This window comes from Diceros bicornis, chromosome 35 (assembly GCF_020826845.1).
Source record: "Diceros bicornis minor isolate mBicDic1 chromosome 35, mDicBic1.mat.cur, whole genome shotgun sequence".
Classification (NCBI taxonomy): domain Eukaryota; kingdom Metazoa; phylum Chordata; class Mammalia; order Perissodactyla; family Rhinocerotidae; genus Diceros; species Diceros bicornis.
Window position 1 is genome coordinate 10,982,420 of NC_080774.1, and position 13,679 is coordinate 10,996,098.

Consider the following 13,679-nt stretch of genomic DNA (forward strand, 5'->3'; position numbering starts at 1 on the left):
ATGAGTGAGATCAGTATGATGCCATTTTTAAAAAACAGAAAAGAGAACTGTAAGTGTGTGTATGTGTGTGTGTTTACCTAGAAAAATATCTGAAAAGACCTATACCAAAACGTTTTCAGTGGTCACCTTTGGGTTTTAGGATCATAGATGGTCTTTACGCTTCCTGATTTTTCTGATATGTAATATGCATAAGCTGCTGTAAAGATCATAAGAGACTAGAAAACAATTTTGTCAGCAAGAAAAAAAGACGAAGAAGGAAACTAAAAAATCGGTTTGTAATTATGATTTCTCTTGCGTGCAGTCCTAAAAGGTTATAAAGCAACATTTTCCAAGTAAAGTCTGAAGGCTGGATGTTCTAGGCTGCTGGTTAAAGGAGAATAAACAACTGGGAGTGGAGGAAGGAGCTGCGAGGGCAGACGCAGCTCAGGGATCAAAGGAGTGTTTGGTTTGCTAAGAGGCAAAGACGAGGGACACACCTCCCTCCTTCCAAGAAAACGAAACCAAACAGGAGCCCAGACTCTGGGCACAGCACCTTCCTTGCAAGGAAATGAAACCAAACAGCAGCCCAGACTCAGGCAGCATCCAAGAGAGAGGCTGGCAGTCTCCGGGAGCCAGCTCTGCAGCCATTGGCTCTCCTGTCCCTGCCCGAGCATCACGATGGATCTCAGAAATACCCCAGCCGGGAATCTGGACAAGTTCATCGAAGACTACCTCCTGCCAGACACGCAATTCCGCAGGCAGGTCCGAGAAGCCATCGACATTATCTGCAGTTTCCTGAAGGAGAGGTGTTTCCGAGATGCCCCCCACGCAGTACGGGTGTCGAAAGTGGTGAAGGTGAGCCCAGGCCTGCCTGACTGGGGAAGGGTGGCTGAATGGGCAAGAGTTTCCCCAGAGAAAGAGACAGAGCAAAAGGGCCAGGTCTGGGGCTGGTGGTTTTTGATTTATCCACACCAAGGGTAGAACCATAGCTTGTTAAAATAGCTTCCAGGGTGAGGTCCTACATCTGTAATTTTTTTAACGAATGTCCGACCAAGTTTATGAACCACCATCCCAGGCCACATCCATTTCAGAGATGGGGAAACTGAGGCTCAGCTCTGATCAACCATCTGCTAAGTAATAGCCAGGCTGGGGACTCGCAGTTTCTGCAGTATCACCAGCTGGTTAAGAGTATAAGTTCTGAAAGCAGATAGCACCTATGGCTGCAAAACCTTGAGCAACTCACTTAACCTCTCTGTGCCTCAGTCTCCTCGTCCATAATCCGCCAAACCTTATAGACTGTGCAGATTCAGTAAAATAAGGCAGGGAAACCACCCAGCATGGGCTGGTCTGCAGTGTATAATAATATAAGGTAGTAACCAACAAGGAGTAAAAAACAGACTCTAGAACAAGGCAGCCAGGGTTTAAATTGATCTCTGCCGCCTCCTAGCTGTGTCATTGGGCTGATACACGATCCCTCTCAGCATGTTTCCCCAGCTGTAAAGTGGGAACTAATGACAATAGAAGGTAAATCATAGAGTCCTGGTGGGCATTGGAGGAGTTAAGACTGGAAATGCCCTCAGGACACGGCTGGCGCTCAAGAATGTTAGTGATTGTTCTCAGGTGATTGTCACTTTGTTTAGGGAGGCTCTTCTCAATGAGGGTGAGTTCTCATTCTCATCGGTTTTAGGGTGGCTCTTCAGGCAAAGGCACGACCCTCAGAGGTCGATCTGATGCAGATCTTGTGGTCTTCCTCGACAACTTCACAAGTTTCCGGGAGCAGTTTGTGCACCGAGGAGAGATCATCCGGGAAATTAGGAGGCAGCTGGAAGACTGTCAAAGACAGAAAAAGTTTGACGTGAAGTTTGAGGTCCAGAAGCAGCTGTGGGAGAAGCCCCGCGCACTCAGCTTCGTGCTCAGGTCCCGCCGGCTCAACGAGGGGGTGGAATTTGATGTACTGCCTGCCTTTGATATCCTAGGTGAGCCCTCCAGACCCAGGGGTTCCAGCTGGTGTCCTATTTCAGGCTCCTTTCTCTCTTTTCATATTTCTGAACAGAAATCTCCCACAGTTTGAGAGTCTTACCAAAACAGAGCATCCTTTCAAAGCAGGGAGGAGATCTTAGTCTCTCTCCTGGGCAAGAATGACTAAGGTCATAATCAGCCACGGGAGCAACAGTAAACAGCAAATTGGCACAATCTGGGGCAAGACGTTTCTTATAAACACCGGCCGACTTGCTAGTTCTGCTTGTGGCAAAGTGTGTGAATTTTCTCTCTCTAAAATGAGGCAGCATAGATCCGGCATCAAGTCAATATGTTGATTTCATCTTTTAGGCAAAACATGAGGAAACCTCGTCAACCTGTGCTGAGGCTTGGGATCTCTAGATAATCTGCAGGAACACTTGGATGGGAGGCATAACCTCCCGGAGGCTCAATTTCCAAGTTAGGAAAACTGATAAACCACACTACCTAGGTCACACTATTATTTTAAGTATTAAGTGGTCATCTACGTTAAGCTCTTACACGGGGCTCGGCACATAGCAGGGGTTCAAAAACGTGAGTTCCCCAGCTGTGCACCAGGCACCTCGGGAGACTGCAGTGAACTCACGTGGTGCGCGGAATGGTTTCGATTTTCAGTTTTTTGTGGGAAACAGCGACATCTGTCGGACACCACGCACACTACTGCTATTCAGTTGCATGGACTGAACTACTTAAATGTAACCCTTAGGAATTCCTTTTGGCTTAGGGGACCCGTGAGAAAAATACTGAAACTCTAAAGGCACTGGGAGATGAGACAGGTCGGGAATCTCTCCTTGCTGCCATGTCCTGTGTTGGGTGCTGGGTTGAGAACGGGCTGTGGAGGAACCTGCGAGGAGGCTCTGCCATAGTCCGGGTGAGAGATGACGGCAGCTTGGACCAGGCGATGGCAGAGGAGGTGGGAGAAGGGAGGACTGGGGATGGAGCTCAGGCCTCCCGGCTCTGAGCCTGCGGCCCTTTGCGCTGCACCCACGGCCAGTGAGCTTGTCTCCCCAGAGAGACTGAAGGATCCTCAGAGAACTGCTGTCATCTTCAAGTTTTGGATTCGTCCCTAACAGGTCAGGTGACCGCAGGCTACAGACCTGACCCCGAAATCTACGTCCAGCTCATCAAAGAGTGCGAGCAGCTGGGGAAAGAGGGCGAGTTCTCCCCCTGCTTCACGGAGCTGCAGCGAGCCTTCCTGAGGCAGCGTCCAGCCAAGCTTAAGAGCCTCATCCGCCTGGTCAAGCACTGGTACCAAAAGGTGTGGCCCTCCTGTCACGTCGGGGGGAGAGGAGGAGGAGGAGGTGGGAGAGGGAGGGAAAAGGGCAAATTCATCCTTCCAGTTACTCTGGCCCAAACTAGGGGTCTTCCCTGACTTTTTCACAAACACACCTCCATCCAACCAGTCAGCAAATGATGTTGGTCCTGTATTTGCAATATATCCGTAATTCATCAATCGTCACCACCTGTCACTCTCACCCTGCTCTGAGTCATCTGGCGAGGCTCACAGGCTCTGCCCCCCACCTCTCTGAACCCCCACCTCTGCCCCTTCACCTCTCCCCCAGGCCATGCTGGTCTCCTCCTTATTCCTCCAAGAGGGAAGCCCTCCTCCAGCCCTGGCCCTTTGCATTTGCCTATGAGCCCAAGCCCTTAACCAGGGGTCAGTAAACATTTTCTGTAAAGGGCTAGGTAGTAAATATTCTAGACTTTGTGGGCCACATGGTCTCTGACACAACTACTCAACTCTGTCTTTGTAGCATGAAAAGCACCATCGACCACACGTAAATGAATGGTGTGACTTTGCTCCCAGAAAACGTTACTTACAAAAACGGGTGTCAGGCTGGATTTGGCCCATGGGAAATGTGCTGTACACAAAGGCCGGACAAGCCCGTTTGTCTGACTGTTTTTCCTCTTCTCAGTGTAAGGAGAATTGTGGGAAGCCGCTGCCACCACAGTATGCCCTGGAGCTCCTGACAGTCTACGCTTGGGAGCAAGGAAGTGGACAAACAGAATTCAACACGGCTCAGGGATTTCAGACCGTCTTGGAGTTAGTCCTGAAGCACCAGCAGCTGTGTATCTACTGGACAAAGTACTACGACTTTGATGACCCTGTTATTAAAGAATACCTGCGCAGGCAGCTCAGGAAACCCAGGTACTCTCTCCCCTTCGTGGCTTAGCTCTCCACATCAGTGAACCCCCGGATACAGACGTGGCACCTGAAATGGAGGAAGTGGGAGGGCTCCACATTTATGGATGATCTTCTGTTGCCAATCATTGTGCTGGGCACGTTACTACTGCCATCTGATTTAAACCACAACCTCCAGCCCTGTGAGTAAGGCACTATGCTCACCCCTTGACAGATGCGTAAACCGAGGTTCTGACAGGTAGGCGCTTGTCCAAACCTTAACAGAAAATGCAAGACACCGCTGAAATGGCTGTGCTGGGCATTCACTTGCTTTGTCTCAGTCCTCATACCACATCCTTTGAGGTGGGTGTGTTCAAGCCTCCCCATTTCACAGATGAGGAAACTGAGGCTTAGAGAGGTCAAGTGACCCGCCCAAAGGAACACCACTAATAAAGGGCCGAGGTGAGATTCAAACCCAGGTCTCCAGGCCCAAGTGCAAGGCTCCTCCTCCTCGTGCTCACTGCCCACCATGGTGCAGGGCACTCAGGACACACCCTGGGCAACAGCGCCCTGCTGGGCCCGTCCTCCTGCCCCAAGTCCCAGCCTGCCCCAGGCTCGTGTTTGCTCTGCAGGAGCATCTACACTCCTCAGACAACAGCCCAGCTCCTCACCTGTCCCTCTCTAACTGTCGCTCTTCAGGCCTGTGATTCTGGACCCGGCTGACCCTACAGGAAACGTTGGTGGTGGAAACCCATCTGGCTGGCTGCGGCTGGCACAAGAGGCTAGAGCCTGGCTGGATTCCGCGTGCTTTAAGAAAGGGGATGGGTCTCCAGTAGGCTCCTGGAATGTGCCGGTGAGACCTTCTGCTTCCTCCCTGTCCCCCTTCCCACACCCTCCACGCAGCATTAGCTGGAGACCATTCCTTCCAAAGAAATTGCTTCTTGCCGGAGGCCACTCACGTTCATAGTTTCAGGCTGTGCTTCCTACTTTACAGGCATTTTCACCCCATTCAGAGGGTTCCTGGAATTTTCACCTCCCTTGTCCGGAGTTTGTTCTTTAATTAATGTCACCTTGCCTGGGGGTAACTCTTAAGAGCTGCACTTGGCTCACCCCACTGATAACAATACTAAACAATAACAACCACCACAGATTGAATATCTGCTTTGGGCGCAGGTTCTGGCCTCAGCCCTTTAACATACGTTGTTTCATGGAATCCGCACAACACCCTGTGAGGTGTGTTTCCTACTCCCGTCTCCCAGATGAGTAAAGGAGGCTCAGAGAGGTGACATCACCTGCTCAAGGACACTCAGCTAGGGAGTGGCAGAGCTGGGATTCAAACTCGGTGGACTCCAACACCAGTACTCATTCCGCTATGCCCAATAGCCTGCCTTGTGTCCCCCTATTTATGTGACAAACGGGAGACTCAGAGCAGCTGAGTGACATGGGTGTGTCACACAGCTAATTCGGGGCAGCAGGACTCAAACTTGGGTCTTTCCACTCCCCGGGTGGGGGTCTTTCTCATGCGGGGGAGGGGGTGATGATGTCATAGGTGGGTCCCCGGGAGGGTTAGCGTGCAGGATGTTTGCGGGGTATCCATTGGCGTCAACACCCGTGGAATGGAGGGGAAGAAGCAGGAGCGGGCAGCATAGGGAAACGTCCAGCTGGGACGCTGCCCAATGACAGTCCCAGCCCACCCTCTGGGAGCTGACCTGCAGCAGACTGAGCTGGCCAGGCCTGTATAGCCCACATGGACCAGTCACTGAACCGGGGCGGCTCAGGAAGGGGCGTGGCCTTGAGCGCGGGGCTCTCTGCAGCTGAGGCAGCCCTAAAGGGGCTGACCGCTGGAGTCTGTCTGCTGACCACCTCCCAGCAGCTGGGGCTTGCTTGTCCTTCCTTGAGGGGGATCCAGGTGGCATGTCACAGTGTCCCCCATCTATGCTCTCCGGGACCCAGTGCCAGCTCTCCCGATGTGATCGTGTGCTTTACCCTTTCAGCTTCAATAAGACAGCGAGGACTTCCCCACTCCCCAGACAGAAGAGAGCTGGACGTGCACCATCCTCTGAACGCCAGTGCATGTTAGGGGAAAGAGTTCCAGAGGCGTCTGGGCCAGTCCCCTCATTTGCAGGGGTGGGGCCTTCATCGGCAGTGATTCGTTTCAGTCCCAGGACCAGAATCCATGTCTCCTGACCCCCCTTCCTGCTATTCCGTGCTTTCTCACCTTCCATAGAGAGCATTCCCCACCACCCCCGCCCCACCACAGCCTGTTCTGTGACAATCTTCTCTGAGAGACAACAGGACAGATTTAGACAAAAGACTGAACCCCAGCCTTGACTTCCTTCTGTGTACCTGGTGGGAGGGTTATGGTCCAATTTATTATCAATAACAATAAAAATAATAGCAGATACCATTTGTTGGGTGTTTATTAACTGCAGGGCACATTGCCAAGAAGTATATTTGTGTGCTCTGTGTGTGTGTGTGTGTATTCATTGATTCAGCTAAAAATATTTATTGAGCACAAACTATGTGCCAAGCATTGTTCTGAGCACTAGGAGCACGAGGATGAACAAAACAGACGAAAATCCCCCAACACCATGCCTATGGAGCTGGCATTTGCGTGGAACATTTCGATATTGGATAGTTCAGGATCCTTCCAATTTTCAGTTACAAGCAATGCTGAGACGAGCATCTTTGGTTCATCCTTTGTCCACATCTCTGATTATTTATCCAGGGAAAGTTTTACAACTGCCCTGTCTAATCCAGTAGTCACCAGTTACATGTGGCTGTTGAGCCCTCAAAAAGTAGCTGGTCCAAATGGAGGTGCCCTGTAAGCATAAAATACCTACTGGGTTTCAAACACTTTTTACAATAAGAAAAAAGGATGTCGCACTCTTGACACCTGACCATTTTTTATACTGATTGCATGTTAAAATGACAATTTTTTGAGATACTGAGTTAAGTCACAGTGAATTTCATCTATTTCTTTTTACTTTTTTAACATGTCTACTAGAAAATGTGAAATTACACCTGTGGCTTGCGTTATATTTCTATTGTCGGCTCTGCCCTAGAAGGTGAATCACTGGCTTAAAGAATAGGCTATACTGATGTACCTTGTCACACTGTCACACTGTCCTTGGTACCAAGAAACAGCGTTTCATTTACAAGACTCCAAAATATCAAAACTCCATAAACACTCACAAAAGGACCCAGCATGCTCTCATCACCCGAGTCATTGGTCTCCTGAGTGGCTGGCAAACAGTCTAGGACTTGTCCACATGACTATTCCTCCTTTGCATCCCCCAGCATCCCTGTCAGATGCGTTTTATTAATACTCCCATCATAATAAATTGAGGTTAGGGCACTTGCTCAGGGTCACCTGGCTAGTGAGAAACAGAGTCTGAACTTGAACCCTAGTCCTTCTTGCTCTGAAGCTCACGTTCTTCATCACTGCAGTATGGCCTTGACGCATCTTCGGTGACAGAATTTTATGTTTCCCAGCTCTGGTGACCATGAGAAGGTACCTAGCAGAGCTCCAACTAGTGGGAACATCATTGACCGAGAGCCCCAAAGGCTGCGCTCTCAAATCCATCTACACGTTTATGCCAAAGCCACCATGCCAATGACTGAGTGTGGCAGGGACAATAAGGCAGCCGCTTTCCTGGGAGACATGGGGCCCTTCCGACAGGTGATGTTGACTAAAGGACTCCCCATTGGCCTTACTGAACCATCTCTAGGGTGCAAAACCAACTTTCCTTCTATCTTTCCTTCACTCAGAGTCAGACTTGATGGGGCATAACAGCTTTCCCAGCCACTCTGTGCCCCCTCCCCAGTTCCTCTCACTCTCATAAAAATCTTGCACCTTAGTCCTACATTGGCTTCTGCTTCTCGGAGTTGCCCAGACCAACACAACACCTCTGCCACCACCTTCAGGTGGGTGTGTGCTGTTCAGCAATTCCTAGCTGAGATAGAGCACTGAAGCACGGTCCTAGCAGCCCCCAGTTGCTGTCACTGCCTATGAGCCGGCCTCCTGGCAGAAGCTGCCGTTTCACTGTCTCTCCACCCCCCTCAAACCTCATTCCTACCTCTCCGCCGGTGCTTCTGTCTGAATCATGCTTTTTCATTTTCTCTATTTTCTGATGCTTTGCCACCTGGGGCCTTGCTGATCCTGGAGAGACTGCCCCTCCCAGGGCTAGCTGATTCCTAGAGATAGCAACCAGCTCAGCTGAGAGCTCGCCTTTCCTGTGCAAACCGACCAATCCAGAGCCTTGGCTCTAAACCACCTCCTTCATGGGCTTTCACACGACTGTTACACTCCAGCCACAGTCTACCTGCCCTACTCACCCCAAGGCCTACCCTCCAGAGCCCACTGAAATTACTCAAACTAGCCCATCCTAAGCCTGCTTACCCTGCCCTGCCTTGCCCACAGACACTACCATAAAGTCTCCTGCCCATGTTCTCCCCCTGGTTCCCTCTGCCTCATGAACGACCTGGTGCTTCCCCACGTGGCCCTGTGTGGCAGGCTGTGCCTCCTGCTTCTAGGGATCTGTGAGTATAAACTTCTTCCTTCATGACAATATTTGGTTATTGTCTTTAACATTAGAAAAATAAAGAAATCATTTTTTAAAAAGAAAAAAAGAGCACTCCCACAGTCCCTCCCTCCAACCTCTTAAAATTTGGGGCCTGTCTCTCCAGCCTTTCATCTGACTCTGCCTGTCTCCCTGCCGTGTACGTCGAGTTTTTCACCCTCTCTGGTTTTGTTACCTGCTCTGTGACATTTACACGGTCATCGCTCCACTTGTGTTGTCTTCTGAGAGTGTTTCATGATTATCAACAATGTTGCAGTCATCAGTAGATTAATTGAATTAGTAATCACTTGCTTAATTGAAAAGCCACATAGATCATATGGTAGTACTATTTTTGAGTTTTCTTTTGAGGAATTCCCATGCTGTTTCCATAGTGGCTGCACCATTTGCATTCTCACCTACAGTAGACAAGGGTTCCAGTTCCTCCACATCCTCACCAACACTTGTGTCTTTTGTTTTTTTGATAATAGCCATTCTAACAGGTGTGAGGTGCTAGCTCACAGTTTTGTCTTGCATTTCTCTGACGAATAGTGATGTTGAGCATCTTTTCATATACCTGTTGGCCATTTGTATATCTTCCTTGGAGACAAGTCTGTTCAAGTCCTTAGCCCATTTTCTAATTGGGTTATTTGTTTTTTGATATTGAGTTGTAGGAGCTCCTTATTGTTTTGGAAAATAACCCCTTCTCAGATTTATGGTTTTCAAACATTCTCTCCCTCTCCATAGGTTGCCTTTTCACTTTATTGATTGTTTCATTTGCTGTGTAGAAGCTTTTTAGCATGATGTAACTTGTTTTCACTTTTGTTGCCTGTGCTTTGCTTATACAGCCAACTGATCTCCAGCAAGGACACCAAGAATACACAATGGGGAAAGGATATCTCTTCAGCACACGTGTTGGGAAAATTGGATATCCACGTGCAAAAAAGTGAAAGTGGACCCTTATCTTACACCATACACAAAAATCAACTCAAAATGGATTAAGGACTTAAACATAAGACCTGAAGCTATAAACCTCCTAGAAGAAACTGTAAGAGGAAAAGCTTCACGACATTGGATTTGACAACGATTTCATGGATATGACACCAAAACACAGGCAACAAAAGGCATTTATTTTTATATGGTGTGAGGTAAGGGTCCAGTTCTAGTTCTTCTGTGTGGATGTCCAATTACCCCAGCAGCATTTGTTGAAGGGACCGTCCTTTCCTCACTGCTCTGTGAGGCCACCTCTGACGTATACCCAGACCTCATCTATGTGTGAGTCTGTTTCTGGACTCTGTTCTGTTCCATTGGTCTATTTTCATATCCTTGAGTTAATACTGCCTTGTCTTATTTACTATAGCCTTAGAATAATTCTTAATATCTTGTAGGAACTCTGTTCTCATTTTATCAACATCCATGGCTTCTCTTGGCCCTTTCTATTTCTATGTTAACTTTAAACTTAATCTGTGAAGTTCCACTCAAAATATAGTGAGGCATTGGATTACAGAAATTGGTTTAAGAAGAATGACATCTATGTAATATTGAGAATTCCAATCCATGAACTTGGAGTTTCTCTCCACTAGTTTTAGTCGTCTTTAATGCCTCTGTAACAAAGTTTTATAATTTTTCCCTGCATAAGTCTTTCATTTCTTCAGTCATACGATTCCTAGATATTTGCTTCCATGTTATTGTACTTAGTATGTTTTCTTTAGTCTCATTTTGTAATGATTGGTTCCTGGAAGACCTAAATATTTTCAGGGAGTATATCTGATTATACCATTATGAGTGTTCTTTCGATTTTTCTGAATTTTCTGATTTCATTAATTTTTTGCAGTAAACTTGTATTACTTATATGACCACAAGAAACAATAAAGCAATTTTTCTTGCAAAAAAAGTTTTTGATAAATATTTCTGTCAGCCAAGCTTTGATAGTTTATGCAAAGCCGGCAGACCCAGGTTATGGAAAGATCTGGGGTGCTGGTATTTGGAGCTGCTGGTTCAAGGACAATTTCATGAGATTTGGAAAGAGAAGCAAGTGTGTAAGGGATGATAGAAATTGCCATATGAAAACTGAAGCACCTGAGTCATAAATTTTGGAGTCCCGGAGGTAACACCCCATTCTGGGCAACTTCCTGCTGAGGAAACGAAACTTGGCAGAGCTTATGCATAGGCAACAGAGCTGAGGGTAGAGTTCACAGAAGAGATCAGAACACAGCCACAAGCCTAACAAAGAGAGGAAATGTGTGATGCAAAGTTTGGGGTTCAGGGATCATAGGGGAACCCCAGGGTGCTCAGCTTCTTGCCGAGGTCCCCCCAGCTGAGCGAGAGTGTGAGTTTTAGCATACTGCCACCTTTGAAGCCCTGGGTGAGCTTTCCCAGATAGCCCCTCCCCATCCTCCTCACACAAATCTCCTCCCTGCACACCCCTCACTTTTGTCTGTGAGATGCCAGGACCCCTCCCTGGAGCTCCAGAGCCCTTCCCACCCTGCATAGCTATCCTCTTCTTCCTGTGTGTCAGGCTGTAATTTCCTCCTTCATCCAATCCCGTATCTCTTTCAGAAGTCTCCAGTTCACCAAAGGCACCTCTACTTAGGATCCAGCAGCAATGATGAATTTTTTCATCTCTTTCCTGTTATTCCTGGAGGTCTAACGGGGAGTGGAAGGCTTGTGCATATGCTCAGTCACCATCTTGATCCAATCTTGACCCTTCTGTTTTCTACCTTCTAAAAATTCTTCAAATGTCTGGTCCCTTGATGGCTCTCTTTCTCAATTTCCAACCTGTTGAGTTGCACGATACTTTTAATGTACCTTTGCCATCATTTCAGTAGGATCTTGAGTGTATGTTCAGTCCACCATCTCAAATGGAAAATTTCTAAAGTGACCTGTGGATCAGGAAGGTGACTGTGATTAATGGGTAAGCACGAAAACCATGACTTTATGGCTGAAGGCACCTGGCTTGAATCCCCTCCACAACATCCAACCTCCAAAATAGTTTTCTTCTTATGCTTGAATACCCGCAGTGATGTGGCACTCACTACTCAAAATATAAACTGGGTGTACACACCGGCATCCACCATCTCTCCCTCTAGTTCACCATGACCTCTGAAATTCACCCTCTGACCTCGTCTATTTGCTTCCGGTTGAGGCAGACTGCAGGAAGCTCTTGTTAAGATTAATTGTTACCTGCGATATACTCAGAAGCAGAGTAAATATTGGATCCCTGAGCTGATGGAACAAAGGGCTAATGAGTTTTTGAGGAAGATGGGGAGGAGTGGATGGACTCTGACATGGGCCAGGCCTGGGAAAGAGCTCAGGTCTGCAGATTCTGGTCACTTGGAGGAGCAACAGGGAAGAAGCAGAACAGGGAGAGGCAACGGACTACCATGTAGATTGAAGTTTCCACTCTGCAGCTTACGATCTGCCCAGCTTTGTACCAGTCCCAAAAGGATTTAACTCTTGTAGCTCTATAATGTTTTAATATGGAATATGGTGTGAGAGGTGCCATTCTAAACTCCTTTTCCTTTCTCATTTCTGTCTTTTAAAAAAAATTCTTAATTCTTATATACAGGCTTAGGAATAGTATGTTTGAAGTTTTAAAAAATGGAATTTTTATACAGGGGGCTGGCCTGGTAGCATAGTGGTTAGGTTCACGAGCTCCACTTCGGTGGCCCAGGGTTTACAGGTTTGGAACCCGGGTATGGACCTACATACCACTCATCAAGCCATGCTGTGGCGGCATCCCATATACAAAATAGCGGAATATGGGCACAGATGTTAGCTCAGGGCTGATCTCCCTCAGCAAAATGAGGAAGATTGGCAATGGATGTTAGCTCAGGGCCAAACTTCCTCACCAAAAAAAAAAATGTATACATATACAGTCAATTAATATTTGACAAGGAAGCTCACATACTCAACGGACAGTCTCTTCAATCAATGGTGTGGGGAGAACTGGACAACCACCTGCAAAATAATGAAATTGGACCCCTGTCTTATGCCACTCACAAAAATTAACTCTAAATGGATTAAATACTTAAACATAAGACCTGAAACTGAACAACTCCTAGAAGAAAACATAGGGCAAAAGCTCCTTGACATTGGTCTTGGCGATGATTTTTTGGATATGACACCAAAAGCACAAACAACAAAAGCAAAAATTAACAAAGGGAACCACATCAAACTACAAATCTTCTGCACAGTAAAAGAAACAATCCACCAAGTAAAAAGGCAACCTACAGGATGAGAGAAAAGATTTGCAAATCATGTGTCTCATAAAGGTCTCATATCCAAAATGTATAAAGAATTCATACAACTCAATAGCTAAAAACCCCAAACAACCCGATCAGAAAGTGGACAGAGGACTTGGACAGACATTTTTCCAATGAAGATATACAGACGGCCAATAGGCACAGGAAAAGATGCTCAACATCACTAATCATCAGGGAAATGCAAACCACAACGAGATATCACCTCCTACCACCCATCAGAATGGCTATTATCGAAAAGTCAAGAAACAGCAAGTGCTGGCAAAGATGTGGAGAAAAGGGAATAATCGTTGTCTACTCTTGGTGGGAACTGGTGCAGCCACTCTGGGGAACAGTATGAAGCTTCCTCAAGAAATTAAAAATAGAGTTACTATATGATCCAGCAATCCCACTTCTGGGTATTTATCCAAAGGAAATGAAAATAGGTTCTCAAAGAGTTATCTGTACCCCTATGTTCATTGCAGCATTAGTCACAGTAGCCAAGATATGGAAACAACCTAAGTGTCAGTGGATGAATGGATAAAGAAGAAGTGGTACACACATACAATGAAATATTATTCAGTCATGAGAAAGAAGGGAATCCTGCCACTTGCGACAACATGGATGGACCTCTAGGGCATTATGCTAAGTGAGATAAGTCAGATAGAGAGAGACAAATACTGTATGATCTCACTTATATGTGGAATCGAACAAAGCCGGATTCATAGAAACAGAGAGTAAAATGGTGGTTACCAGGGGCTG

The 13,679-nt window shown here is 47.1% G+C and overlaps 1 protein-coding gene across 2 annotated transcripts; it reads left to right on the forward strand.

Annotated features, from left to right (window-relative positions):
- Positions 1 to 555: 555 nt before the first annotated feature.
- On the forward strand, positions 556 to 6,517 carry OAS1 (2'-5'-oligoadenylate synthetase 1). 2 transcript variants are annotated; one of them, XM_058531463.1, is made up of 6 exons: positions 556 to 834; positions 1,667 to 1,955; positions 3,069 to 3,253; positions 3,912 to 4,144; positions 4,817 to 4,970; positions 6,112 to 6,517. In XM_058531463.1, the coding sequence occupies exons 1-6, from the start codon at positions 658 to 660 to the stop codon at positions 6,118 to 6,120; spliced, it is 1,047 nt and encodes a 348-aa protein (XP_058387446.1). In that variant the 5' UTR covers positions 556 to 657; the 3' UTR covers positions 6,121 to 6,517. The 2 variants fall into 2 exon arrangements, 1 of the variants encoding a protein (XP_058387446.1); XR_009216840.1 differs by lacking the exon at positions 6,112 to 6,517 and having other exon boundaries at positions 3,912 to 4,376; positions 4,817 to 4,878.
- The last annotated feature ends 7,162 nt before the right edge of the window (positions 6,518 to 13,679 follow it).